At 36.5% G+C, this 13959-nt stretch overlaps 1 protein-coding gene across 2 annotated transcripts in view; it reads left to right on the forward strand.

Moving 5' to 3' along the window:
• LOC107596131 (leucine-rich repeat and calponin homology domain-containing protein 2) overlaps positions 1 to 12395 on the forward strand; it is a 73053-nt gene extending 60658 nt beyond the window's left edge. For both annotated transcript variants that reach the window (XM_016286786.1, XM_016286787.1), the window contains 6 exons: positions 6504 to 6557; positions 7653 to 7716; positions 8721 to 8833; positions 9689 to 9826; positions 10009 to 10086; positions 11309 to 12395. In XM_016286786.1, the coding sequence (XP_016142272.1) occupies positions 6504 to 6557; positions 7653 to 7716; positions 8721 to 8833; positions 9689 to 9826; positions 10009 to 10086; positions 11309 to 11428 (567 nt within the window). In that variant the 3' untranslated portion in view covers positions 11429 to 12395. The remainder of the gene's footprint in view (positions 1 to 6503; positions 6558 to 7652; positions 7717 to 8720; positions 8834 to 9688; positions 9827 to 10008; positions 10087 to 11308) is intronic.
• Positions 12396 to 13959: the final 1564 nt, after the last annotated feature.

Consider the following 13959-nt stretch of genomic DNA (forward strand, 5'->3'; position numbering starts at 1 on the left):
ACTGTAAGGATAAAAGAAACTCAGATACTTTGATCTCCTGAGAAACAGACAATACACTGGCATCTTCAAGACACCCCACAGAGGGGTGGTGCAGGAAACGCCTCTCTCACATATGCATCAGTGCCTTTTCATCTGCTCCCTCCACTGGATTCACTCAGCATGGTCAATAGTATAATGTTCTATATGAATGCAAATAAGATTGACAATCATGTTTGGTTTCATTTGAATAGTCTCAGGGTGAGTGGTACAACGGTCTTAATCTTACAAACGTAGACTAAAAAGATAATACAGATCCTAAGAGTTAAGAGATACTTCGATTACCGTAGGTATATGATTTCAGAGTTAATTAAGTTGTACGAAGTTATATTAGCTATAGGGGGCTAGACAGAGGGTCTAGCAGAACCGCTGATTAATGTTTGGAGCGTTAATTAAGTTGTACGTAGTTATATTAAATGTTGGGGTCTAGACGGGTTCTAGAAGAACCGCTGATTAATGTTTGAGTATTACATGGGTAACTGTAGGGGGCTAAACAGAAATGGTATTAGCCACAAACCTCTGAATAAGGATTAGAATGGCGAGTTTTGTGATCGTGGAGCCCACGCATAGCGGCCGCGGTGAGGCATCCTAAATAACATAGATTCTTAATGAACGAGAAAATACAAAGGAAAGAGTTAACTAGAATAATCAAATGTCAGAATAATTAGAGACCGACAAACAACCAATTTGCCTTTCAACCTAAATTCGAGGTCATACTAAAATGGAGCCAGATTAGATACTAAAGTGGAGTCAGACTTGAGTTAAATCTAAATTGAATAACTCTGCGCGCTGAAAAGACCGAACACGCAAGTGACCTTCATCCACCACTGGATACCTTCCTTGGGCCAAGTGTGTGGACCTTACAGTACTAATATGCTCACTTTTAGGGGTATAGTTGCACCTTTGAGGTTACTGCCCCATTAAAGGGCTAAAATATACAATTATAGTATATTTTATTTCTAAAAGTGTAAACAAAAAAGGCATATGTTAAAAAAACATGGCTTTAAAAGCTAATATTAATTGAGTATAATTACTGATTATATATTCTTTCAATAATTTAAAAGATCAGTTTAGTTTAGAAGTATCGATATCGACGATACTGGACTTGACAATATCGGTATCGGATCGAAAATAAAATAAGAGGTATCGCCCATCCCTAGTATAACGCGCGACTCTGCTTTGTTTACAGCGGTAACCAAGGAAAAGCTATTGCGGTCGGTTCATAAGCAGTGTTGCCAAGTCCACGGTTTTCCTTCTGGAATTGGGCTAATGTTACTTTAACACTGTTGCCGTGGGTTGTTGTTCATGTCTGCGGGTTGAAGCGACCCCAATAACGTGATATTTATCCCCTGGAATGTGAAATTTACTGGAAGATCCCTGCTGAAAAACTTGCATTTTACCCCCAGAATGGATTTTTACAGGGGAACCCCCTCGAAAGGCAATTGAACTAGTTTTATTGCGAAAACCTGGCAACCCTGTTCATAAGAGCCACCTGCTGTCAGAGAGTGAGTCTCATTCAGACCTGCTGTTTTTGTTTCGTGCAGATGTTTTATGTAGCAAATAAATAAATAACACAAAGTCAGACAATTCTTTTTTTGTTTTAATCCTGAAATTAATCTAAATCAAATCAAAAACAACTGCCCGTGCAGATCGTGATTAAAATGCAGTGGTTGCCTCTAATTTCAAATGGCTAGATATTTTTGTTTGAAGCCAGTTTGTTTGTTATAAAGCAAATAGCCAATAAATAAATTTGCTTAAGTATCAGAATCAGCCAATTTGCTAGTTTAAAAAAAGAAAGAAAGAAAAGAAAATCTGAATTCTGAATCAGCTATGATCGGAGCATCACTAATTAAAATACCAAGTAAAAGGCCTCAAATTTGAAGTACAATCTGGGATGTCTTTTTCTATCAATTCTTCAATGGGTAGATCTTGTCTTTCATAAAAGCCGAGGTCAGGGATCTTGGGCCTAAAAAGGTTAGTGACCACTGCTGTAATGAATCCACTGAGGCACATTGTAGTAGAACCCATGTGCAGTTTTAATGAAGTCCAAACCATAAACAAATGTAAAATAAACAGTGACTAGACTTGGCATGAACAAACATGAACTTAAGCATGGACATAAACTCACCAACAGTGATAACACAAACAAAGCTAGACAATGGACAAAGAAACATGAGGGCTATATATATCAAACAATGGGATCACATGACACTCCTGTGAACAATAAAGACAATAAACCAATGAGAAAACAGAACAAAAAGCATGAATACAACCATTTATTCCATGCTTATCTTTCTTGAATGGGGTAATTCAATCGCTATGGCTGTGTTATTTGACCCAGAGGAAAGATACATACTTATGTAAAGGATCATTAGTCATCGGCCCCTGAAATTGTGAGGAGATTTTTTCTGGAGAACATGCTCTCCCTACCATCCCACTGAAAATAAAACACACAAGTTATCATCCCAAATTTGTAATTAATAATTTATAAATCTGTTATCAACAACAGAGAAGCTGTAAGGTCTACCTTTTCCACAAAATAAAAGCATTTGAAATGTTTGAAAGCAAAGCAGGTAAAACAGCCATGAGTATTAGTATTGATTGTTTGATAGATTTATTATTATTATTAAATATTTTAGTTTTTTTATTTTAGAGTAAAATAGTATTATTAATACAGTAATATGCTACTTTATTGGTTTATAATCCAATAGAAAATATTTTAATAATAATAATTAATAATGTGTCAATGTGGTTTGAGATAACTACTTTCTTAAACACACAGCCCTGCCTTTGGTCAGAGAAACGAACTTTATCAGATGTGAAAGAGAATGTGGTTGGATGAGGCAAATTTGTTTACATTTTCAACTGAGATTAATTGATTAAAGGGGTCATCGGATGCAAAATTCGAACATAAATGTATGTTGGAAGTGTGTGTACACATCCATCCTATAATTATAAAAATCCATCCAGTGTTTTTTTTTTTAAATCCCTATTTTAAAATCCCCTTTCTCAAACCAGGCTGTTCTGAGATTCCTGTCAGAATGACGTAGTTCTGTACAGGCCCCTCCCACGATAGTTGATTGACAGTAGTGTTTCAACACAGACTGGACTGGTGTCTTACCTTAGACCCACCCTAAGTGAGCTGTTATCAGTCCGCCATTGTGTTGACTCTGGTGCAGGGGAAGACAAGATGTCTTAAGCGATTGAGGTGCTTTATTGTTGGATGTAATAATGAATATAGCAATCGTCATTTACTCCCGACATCTGAGCTGCTGAAGATGAAAATCGCGGGAGCAAAACACATGTTGCGGGAGAAGGCGGCAATGGTCAGTGATTCAGCGGAACTGGGATTAAGAAAACACGCGAATCCCGGACATTTTGGGCAATTAAGAAATCCGGCCGGACGCATTTTTGTAGGTCCAAAAAGAGGACATGTCCGGGGAAAAGAGAACGTATGGTCACCCTAATTTATTGCTAATCGATGTATTCCTTTTAAAGTAGCATATAGAACATATTTTCTGCCTCATTCTGTAACAAGAAGCCTTGTCAGATCACAAAAGGAAGCATTTGACTGGTGTTGTGGAGTAAAAAGGTTATAATGTTCTCTTTTGTTGGACAACAGGTTTAGAAATGTGAATGCAAGGGAGGTTCAGCGGTACCGGGTTTCGGTACCCAACCCTAATTAACACTAGAACTGCCAGGGTTCGTTGTATACCTAAATTTTACCCACGCACATGACTACTGTTTTGATATGGCTACAAGAATATATTATTTTACTGTATTATGCCACTGTCTTCACAAAGAAGTCTCTAGAGTCATGAAATGATTATGTCTGGTCATAAACTATATTTTTGTCCTTTTGTTTTATGTTCAAGGCTTTTTTTATGTAGGCTACACTAATCACTTTTCATAATGGTCAATATAAGCTAAACAAGCCTGCACTGACAACGAGAATTAGAAGGAAGTAAATACATATTTGGGTTCTGAAAAATTATAATACAATGTCATCGTCATCAATATATTAAGATAACTAATGTTATTTAAATTACTAAAATAGCATATAGACAATAATGAGCAATAATAATTCACCACGCATAGGATGTATGATGCGATAACAAATTCAAGCGCACATCCTCACCTAATTAATTATTAATTTGTTTAGTTATGTCATTTATAATTTGAATAAGAGAACAACACCAATAAGCTTCGGGTAATAAAAAAAAGTTTTTTTTTTTACCTCATAGATCGGATTTTTTTTTCAGGAAACGGGCAGACTAGAATAAATAGCAAATAAACGATAGAAATGGCAAAACAAAAATTAAATAGCCTTATGAATCCAAAGTTTGAACATTTATGAGTAGGCTAAACCATCTAAATATATTATCTGGATTGCTGTCAGATGCTGAGTCCCAGGACGCATCACTTATTATCATTCAGTGCTTCTAATATCTCTTCGGCATCCATAAATTGCCTTCTTTTACTCATTGTGACTTTATTTATGAAACTGATAACCGCTAATTCAGTGAGTGAAAGGTGTTGCCTGTCAATGTGCAATGTTAAAACATAAGCGGTGCGAAAATACAGGCATTATATAGTTGGTAAATTTCACTTATAGGCGCTTATAGGTATAAATGTCACTTTTTTTTTTATCTGGTTTTATCTAAACAATTTTTACAACCAGGGGATTGTAAATTACACAATTTTGTTAAAAGTCAATGACTGGGAGACTTGAATGTTTTATTGAAAATCTGTTATGTACATTTGAAAAACAGCCACAGGTAAAATTTACCCCGTGGCGGTTCTAGTGTTAAAGAAATGGTTGAAAAGTATATTAAAGGGATGCCCATTTTCTCTGGGCGGGTCTAATTGGATGCCCATTTTCCACAAGTTGGTATGATTCTTAAGGGTCTTCATGAAATGTCTGTAATACTTTGGTTAAAATTCCTCAATGGTCTAGTAAAACAACACTCTTTTTAGCTTGTCAAAAACAGCTCTGTTCACAGCGACCCGTTTCAATGCATGTCTCTTTAAATGATAAAGAGCTCTGCTCACCTCGCCCCTATCTTCTGTTTTTTGTGTATTCGGTGGCGCGTTACCATCAAAAACAAAACTAATCCAATTTCCTCAGTGGTTCTGATGTCGGGAGAAAATGAAGACTCTTATATTCACTTTTACATCCAACTACAAAACACCTGCATTGCTTACGAGACATTGTTGTCAAATATTGTTGGAGAAAATGATGGACAGCGTACAACTGGCTGAGGTCGGGAATATGCTACTATGGGACAGTCTGTCAGCGGTCATGGGCTGGGCCTGAGCAGTATGATGTCATATTGCTCAGAAAATAAAAATGGCTTGATAATTGAGACTATTTAGGATTTTTGGGGATTAAAAAAAAGGAGTGAATTGATTTTCATCATTGTAGGGTGGTTGTGTCCACACACTGTTAAGGCACATTTATGCAAACACCATGTAAAAGTGAATTTTGCATTGCCTTGAATTTTGTGATCAGAATTTCAGTACAAAAGTACTGATTATTTCACATAAAACAGAAAATAAACCAGATATACATCTATACATCTCAACCAAACTCCTAGATCCCCTCCAACACATTTTGGCTGCGTTTGCACTTGGCATTAACATGCGATCACCATGATCAGATCGAATCATCAGTCAATCAGGACACGGCGCGTTTACACTTGGCAATATCAAGTGACTTCTCTATCTGGATGACCGATCGGATCTACAGTGGTGTGAAAAAGTGTTGGCCCCTTCCTGATTTGTCACAACACAGGGCCATGTAGTTTTGGATTTTGTTTTCCCTTAATAATAAAAACCTTCATTTAAAAACTGCATGTTGTGTTTACTTGTGTTATCTTTGACTAATATTTAAATTTGTTTGATGATCTGAAACATTAAAGTGTGACAAACATGCAAAAAAATAAGAAATCAGGAAGGGGGCCAACACTTTTTCACACCACTGTATATTTCCTGCGCAATATTTAAATAAGTCTTCTGAGAGTGAGGGGGTGGGGTTTTGCGTGACGTCAACCTGCGAATGCGGACACGATGGCTGGATTGCATTTACATTACACTGAGATCCGATCACAATGCGTCCTCGACTACCTCTGGACCAGGACATGCTGATCAGATAACATTCTGATCAGAATCGCATTTACACTTGTCTTTTCAATGTGTATGTGGACAACATCCAGATACAGATCGTATTTTAATGCCAAGTGTAAACGCAGCCTTTGTATGTCTCCTTAATCAAACACACCTGATTCAGAGCATCAGCTCATTAGCAGAGACTCCAAGACCTACATGCAAAATATGCAGTGTTTGGGGGGGCTCAGGAATATGGTTGAGAACCATTGCCCTGTTTAATGCATTTCTGATGTTAAAGGCTGATAATGTGATGAATGTCAGGAATCTGATCCTCTGTCTCCCTATGTTTTCCATTCCAGTATAAGTGCCAAAGTGCTCGAAGAAACTCCAGTGGCAATGACAATGATTGTGAGGTGAGACTTTGTGTCGACTCGTGACTGTCTACATGTTACTCTGCTCAGTTCTCAGTGTCATGAAAAATTAAGAAATTGCGATATTTAGATTAGATAAAGTAGTAAATGTAGTAGAAATTCCCTCTACGCACCTGATGCCCCACACACCTGAGGCAAAATCCCAAGCTAAAATTATCCATTGTGAGTGGGATGGCGTCCTGCCCAATATGGACATTATCACTTGGGAAAGTTTTTTACAAGTCCAATATTCGTAAAAATTAAAATTTTCCATCCTCATTTTTCACTTTTTGTGAAAAACACTCTCTCTTGCAGAAACTAAAGTAAACACTCACCCTTACACAATTGCAACAGTCCATTTCAGCGTGGTAATTGCTTTTGCTTGCTTATTTGCTTCATTTTCAGTAGCTAGTTTTAAAAGTACTATTGTTACTTGTATTACAAAAGACAATGTATGTACGTGGGTATGTACTGATTTTTTTAGCAACACTCAAACAATGATACGCTTGGTGTCTTGATAGCGTTAAACGCTTGTTTAACATTTATTACAAAAGTAGTTTTTGAACATTTTGATTTTACATTTCATCACCCCTTTTTAAAATGTAGTAATGACACATTTATGTGTTAACAAATGCATAAAAATAGCATGTTGCATGTTTTCTTCACTTCTTTGATAGGCACTCCCGTTTTTTCACTTCTTGTCTAGACTTCTAAATCATAGTTTTAGCTACTAAGACTAGCTGCAACATAAACATACAATTTTCATATTCCTTAACAACTTTCATTACCACTTTTCAAGAAAGTATAGATTTCAACCAAAGAAATGTCTGTAGTCAATATATATTTTTTAAGTTATGCTCAGATTTAAATATTTATATATATCGGCTCTTTGTGAAATGTATGGTAATTCATTGGTCAAAAGTTGTGGGAAGCCCTGTCTCATTCTGTTGAAGTACAATACTACATTTACAAAGTTCATGAGAGAGAGAAACATCTGTGTAAAACATGTAGAACAGATCATCTCAGTCAGAAGAATCTGAATCCATTACAAAATCCATCAGAATTGTTTGCAGTGATTCCATATTTGTGTTGTTACAGGAGGGAATGCGATCTAATGATTTCACCACAACTCTGACTGTTTTTGGCCTGAACCCCAGATCAGGTAGTGTTGTCCTTTCCCTTTCTCTCATCACAAGTTGTCTTTTTTCTTTCATCTTTGTGATGGTATTGCCAAGGCTTGGCAGCTTGGCAAAGCATTTTCTTTTCAGTGTAACTGAGCAATCAAAGTTGTATTGATGTGTTAGACAAAAACACTTTCAATTAAAGTCAGCTTTAAAGCTCTGAACTACAAAACAGTATTTTTTCCACAGACATCATATTTTGAGACTGTATTCAAATCTCATGATGTCTGTCATTTCAAAAATACTCTTCCTCACCTTTGTTTAATGGAAGTTTGGAGGTCAAGAACAATTTTTCTTTGGAAAGATATCGTCTTGAACTAGTTGTATTTATTTATCATTTCTTTTTTTCATGACATTGCAGTTCAGTGGAAAGCACAAGGAAGGCCAGTACTTCCTGTCTCACAGAAATACAATAAGAATTATGCTGCATACAACAGTAAAACCACTTGTTTTGCAATGTTATCATTCTCACAAATGCTTCCCGTTTTATCATTTATGTCAATTATTTGCAAGCAAGACGGGGGGATGGGGGCAAGAAGAGTCAGTGTTTTTTTTGTAAGTCTAATGTAATTTCATCCAGTAAATAATTGTCTGGCCTGAACAAAAAAAGAACCTGAACATAGTTTGACAAAAGAGTCTATATCGGAGTTTATTTACACTTTTTTTTTATTCCACATGAAAGTGTGTTAATGCACATTTTAACTAGGGCAACAACAAATTGAGGAAAAATATTGATTATGGAGCTATTCTAAAGTAAATTTCATTATTATTAATTAGTCAGAACTATTGTTGATCTATTGTTGAAGGGCAGCGATGGGAGACCTCAAATCTAATGAACAGAAAGAAGACACTTAGTGACCACATTTACGCCATGTAAAAATGTAAAGATTTCCCAGACTCAGAGATCAAACAGGTTAGTTTATTAGGGGAAGCTTGCAACGAAGAGGAACATGATAATGATGTTGACTATGTGTCTACTCCTCAGCGTTCTCTCGTGGAAATCGTCAAGACTTTAGCGCCACAGAACCAAGCTTCACCATGAGGAGAAAAATGGAGCACCTCAGAGAGGAGATGGAGCAGATCAGACTCTTGCAGCAGGTCAGAATTCCACCGTAACCCCTCTGGCGTATTTGCCAAAGTATAATGAAAAATGATTGATTCATATCTCTACGGTAAGCCAAGCGAAGCTAATTAAACACACAGATAAAACAGTTCTGTTTATCAGCATGTCATTAATGTTGTCAGAGTTCACGTGGGATAACAGTGCTTTCTTTCATCAATTTTCTATATTAGTTGCTCCATGTTTCTACTTGCCACTGGGAGCTCTTACCAACAGTGTTATTTCTACTTGTTGAGTCATGATGCCAGAAAGGGCACATATATTTCAGACAATAATTAGTACCATGTAATCATACAGGGCTGGAACAAAATTATGATGATTAGGCGTTGAAGTCACTATATATATGGATTGAAACCACCTTTCATGTGAGCTTCTCATGAGGAATGCTATTTGTATGGCACACTATTTGAGTTGCTGCCTGTGTAGAGCTTTCAGTTCGTTACTTACTGTAGAAGGTTCTGCTTCAGTTAGGATGCTGCCTTAGACGTGGACACGGCAAGGCAGATCATAAGTAAAACAAAACTGCATCTATAGGGTGTCTACAGACTAGTTTTCCATGTAAGAAGTGAATGGGAGATTCACTGATACTGAAGCTGTAGAGTGCTTGCCTTTCCTTGCTAATGATTTCCTATCATGTCCAATTTCATAACCTCCACCTCAGCTCTATGTTGTCCTTGGTGCTGAAGGGCCACCCATGTGATAGCCGGAATGACTGAAAAGAGCACAGACGTCTTATCTTGACATTTAGCAAATGGATGATTCTTGGTTCACATGATATACTTGTCCTTTATTTAGAATCAAATGAAGTGAACTGAGTGTTTATGTGTTTGCAGAACCTCGAGTCTAGGCTAAAGGTTTTGTTGCCAGACGATGTGGGTGCTGCTTTGATGGATGGTGTTGTTTTATGCCATCTGGCTAATCACATTCGTCCTCGTTCCGTAGCTAGCATTCATGTACCTTCCCCTGCGGTGGTAAGTTTCACTGAATGTTTCATACAGACCTTCTTGGATCTCCTTTTAAATGAAATCATATTTTCTGCACTTTAATTGACATTCATTAGTAAATATTCAGCATTCGAAACTAGCACATAAATTGCTTGTTGTTTCATGGTTCTGTTTGATGTGACACTTTCTGTCCACAATCCCTCGACCAGCCAAAGCTGAGTATGGCCAAGTGTCGGCGGAATGTTGAGAATTTCTTGGATGCATGTAAAAAGCTTGGAGTGCCACAGGTAGGACCGAGTGTTTCTTCCTTTTACAAATGCTATATCAGTTTTCAGCTTGTATCTGCTTTTTAAAATCAGTATCAAATTCATATTTTACAATTACAACATCATCTAGCTTTTACTTAAAGAAATATTGATAGTTTATAAGATTTAACCCTGCAAGATTTAACATTTTCTCTTGAAAATCAATTGACTGCATTTAAGAGAGTTGCTGTGTATTTATGCATAAAAATGTTAAGATGAAAATGTATCCATTCATTATCCATACATGTTCAAAGGTCAGTAGGATTTTGTTAAGAAATTTATATTTTTTATTCAGAAAGGATGCATTAATTGATCAAGTAAGAGTAAAGGCATTTATAATGTTATAAAATACCTAACGCCTAAAAAATGAATCATGGTTTCAACAAAAATATTAAGCAGCACAACTGTTTTCAACATTTGTAATAATAGTAAATGTTTCTTGAGCAGCAAATCAGCATATTAGAATGATTTCTGAAGGATCATGTAGCACTGAAGACTGGAGTAATGACTAATATATTTAAATATATTTTAAAATGCAATTTTTTTTTATTTTTACATTTACAATTACATTTTAAAATATATCTAAATAGAAAAGTTATTTGACATTGTAATAATATTTCACAATATTACTGTTTTACTGTATTACTTGTTTTTTGATCAAATACATGCAGCCTTGGTGAGCAGAAGAGACTTCTTTCAAAAATATTCATGAATATTACCCAGGGTGTCCGCGGGTCCTTAAAAAGTCTTAAAAAGTCTTAAATAACGATTTCCTAATATAAGACCTTAAAAAGTCTTCAAATATCTTAAATTCGGATTCGATGGGTCTTAAATATTTTTGTATAAATACCATTTATTACAGCACTGATATTTTGTTTTCTTTTTAATTGATACACATTAAATATTACATATATGTATGTAATAAAAAGTGTATTTCCATTACAGGTTTAGGTCTTAAATTTCATATAAGGTGGTATTAAAAAGGTCTTAAAAAGTCTTAAATTTAACTTGTTCAAGTCTGCAGAAACCCTGATTACCGACCCCAAACATTTGAACAGTAGTGTGTTATAATGCTGTAATGCCAAATTTATGTTTGTTTTACAGTCTTTTTAAAAAAAAAATTTAATGGGGTATCATAGATTTATGAAATCTGCCATTGATCTATATTTATGCTTACTGTACATTTACTTGTGTTTATGAACAGGACAAGTTGTGTTTGCCGCATCACATCCTGGAGGAGCGAGGTCTGGTAAAGGTTGGTGTCACTGTACAGACACTGCTGGATCTTCCATCATCAAAACCCAACCAACTTTCTACCATGTAGCATCGCTGGATCATGGGACGTCCACTAGCATCCCTTTATCCTGCCTTACCACCACATCCTCACTCCTCACTCTCAGTGCTGATCTTTGAACTACTATGGGGAAGTCATGACCCTTCACCCTTCACAACTGTGGTGAACAGGCCGGCTTCCCCCTACCTCTTATAAGCCTCTATGGAGGGCTCTAGACATTTTAAAGCTCCAGTATTGTGCCCTATATGAGGGAAAATGTCATTCTTAAAGCCACACATTTCATTCTGAGGGGAAATACCAGTTTCTATTCCACAGCTGGCAATGCTGTCTGTCCTCTCTTAATGCTGGACACCTCTGTCTCCTTTCTTTTGTATCTTCTTCTCATCTCTCATGTTCACTCTTCTCTTGGACCGGTGAGCCCCCAGCGGGTGTTGTTTCCTGTCTGTTTGAAGAAATAAGTGAGGCAGAGACATGTATTGATGTGCATCTAATAACCAGATCTGCACCGAGGACACCTGGAAAGGACAGACAAAGGTGTTGCCATAAAAATGGTCATTGCTGTCACAGCTGTTGATGTACTGCAGTCAGGTGAGTCATTGGCAGTGCATTAGAGAATATTCATATTTTTCTGCATGCCTGGAAGTTTTTAACAGTGAAGACACTGCTCACGTGCCTGCACAAGACAAATACTTTTTAGTGTTCTTTTACGTACATGCCAGCATTTGCCAAATGTTTGTTTTTCCTTGACTGTTTTTCTCACAGGTTTTATTTAGTGCTTTACTTCTCACAGCCTGCGTGTGCCAGGAATTCACAACAACATAAAGTTTCGCGAGTACCAGTGTAATTGCATTGTGCTAAATTTTTGTCTGTTGTGCAGGTCTTGGCAGGTATGTGAAGTTTCTGCACTAAAAATAGGCCAACTAAAAACATTTGCAAAACCCAATTATAATTACAGAGTAAGAACAGTCCTTTTCATTAAAAATGAAATATGTTAATTTTATTGAATGATTACATTTGTTCACATTTGTTTTAGTTTTTTTTTTATCTCTAATGTTAGAACAAAGAGTCTTTGATACTTGGAAAATTGAGTGAAGTTAAGTAAAGGGTTTGATGTGCAGCAGTTCATTCACCACAGTAAACTCTGAAGGTTTATAGAAATTTGAAAATAGGTACAAATAGTTTTGTTTTATCATGGAATTTATTTATTTACCTTTATGTACTTTTGTATGTTTTATTTATTTCTTTGAGTTCTATTGACTTAACCTCAAAATTCAGCAATACGGATTCTTGAGTGTTATATATTCATTTCCAAACATGGAAATTGGAGCAACCATCTTAACAGGTTGTAGCCCTGGAAGTTGCTTGCAGTCAATTTCTGTATGAACCCATCGTTTACATGCACATCAGAAAGCTGGTTATGTGAGGAAGTTATTTGTAGAAGATCAGATGCAAAATCAGCATTCACATTTACATGTCCTGTTTAGCATATAGACTGTACATGTGGTTTTACTTTAATAGACAATAGTCGGGGTAGCGCCATATTTAATTTTTGACAGGAGTGAAAACAAGGCTGTGAGGGATAGAAGTTCAATGGATTGTACTGTTGTTTAACGACTGTTCAGCTGATGAAAATTCTTGCTGATAAAAAGCTTTGTAAACAAACTCCATAAAAGAGCTTTAAACGTTTTAAGTTGTGAAAACTATGTAATCTAGGACAATTATACAGTGTACCATTGTAAAGACTGTAAGTCTGTCTCTCACAGCCTCATTTTTATCCACTTTAAATTCAATATGGCATCTAATCTGATTTACGGTAAATGTCCACTACAGCAGCAGAACTCCGCTCCAAACACTACAATGCCTCCATTTTGGGGTGTGTCTGTAGAAAGTATGTATGAACTGTTTATTTCAGTGCATGGCCAATTTAATCGTCATCATAAGTGTTTTTTGCTTGATCTTTGCACAAAATTTTTTTATTGATGCTCTTGGCCACTCTTAATGCTTTCTGCCAATCCCACAATTCATCAGGTGATCGTGAAGCTTTACTCCCATTGGAAAGAATTGAAATTGCTTGCTCTGCTCCGCACAAGTGGACAATGCATGTAAACGTGAATGCTGTTATGATGTCTTAAAGGGATAGTTCACCTAAAAATGAAAATTACCCCATCGCTTACTCACCCTCAAGCCATCCTAGGTGTATGTGACGTTCTTCTTTCAGACGAATACAAACGGAAAATTAAAAAATGTCCTGGCTCTTCCCAGCTTTATAATGGCAGTGAATGGTGGCCGAGATTTTGAAGCAAAATAAAGTTAATTCATCCATCATAAAAAGTGCTCCACACAGCTCCGGGGGTTAATAAAGGCCTTCTGAAGTGAAGCGATGCATTTGTGTAAAAAAAAATATCCGCCATTGCAGTGTATGACGGAGGATGCACAGGGGTCTCCAGACTTGGTCCTGGAGGGCCGGTGTCCTGCACACTAAAAAGCACATGTGAAATCTACAGTAATTTACTGTGTTTGTGCACAGGAATTTACTGTATACTAAATCACATTAGAATACT

Source organism: Sinocyclocheilus grahami, unplaced genomic scaffold (assembly GCF_001515645.1).
Source record: "Sinocyclocheilus grahami isolate Dianchi unplaced genomic scaffold, SAMN03320097.WGS_v1.1 scaffold215.1, whole genome shotgun sequence".
NCBI lineage: Eukaryota > Metazoa > Chordata > Actinopteri > Cypriniformes > Cyprinidae > Sinocyclocheilus > Sinocyclocheilus grahami.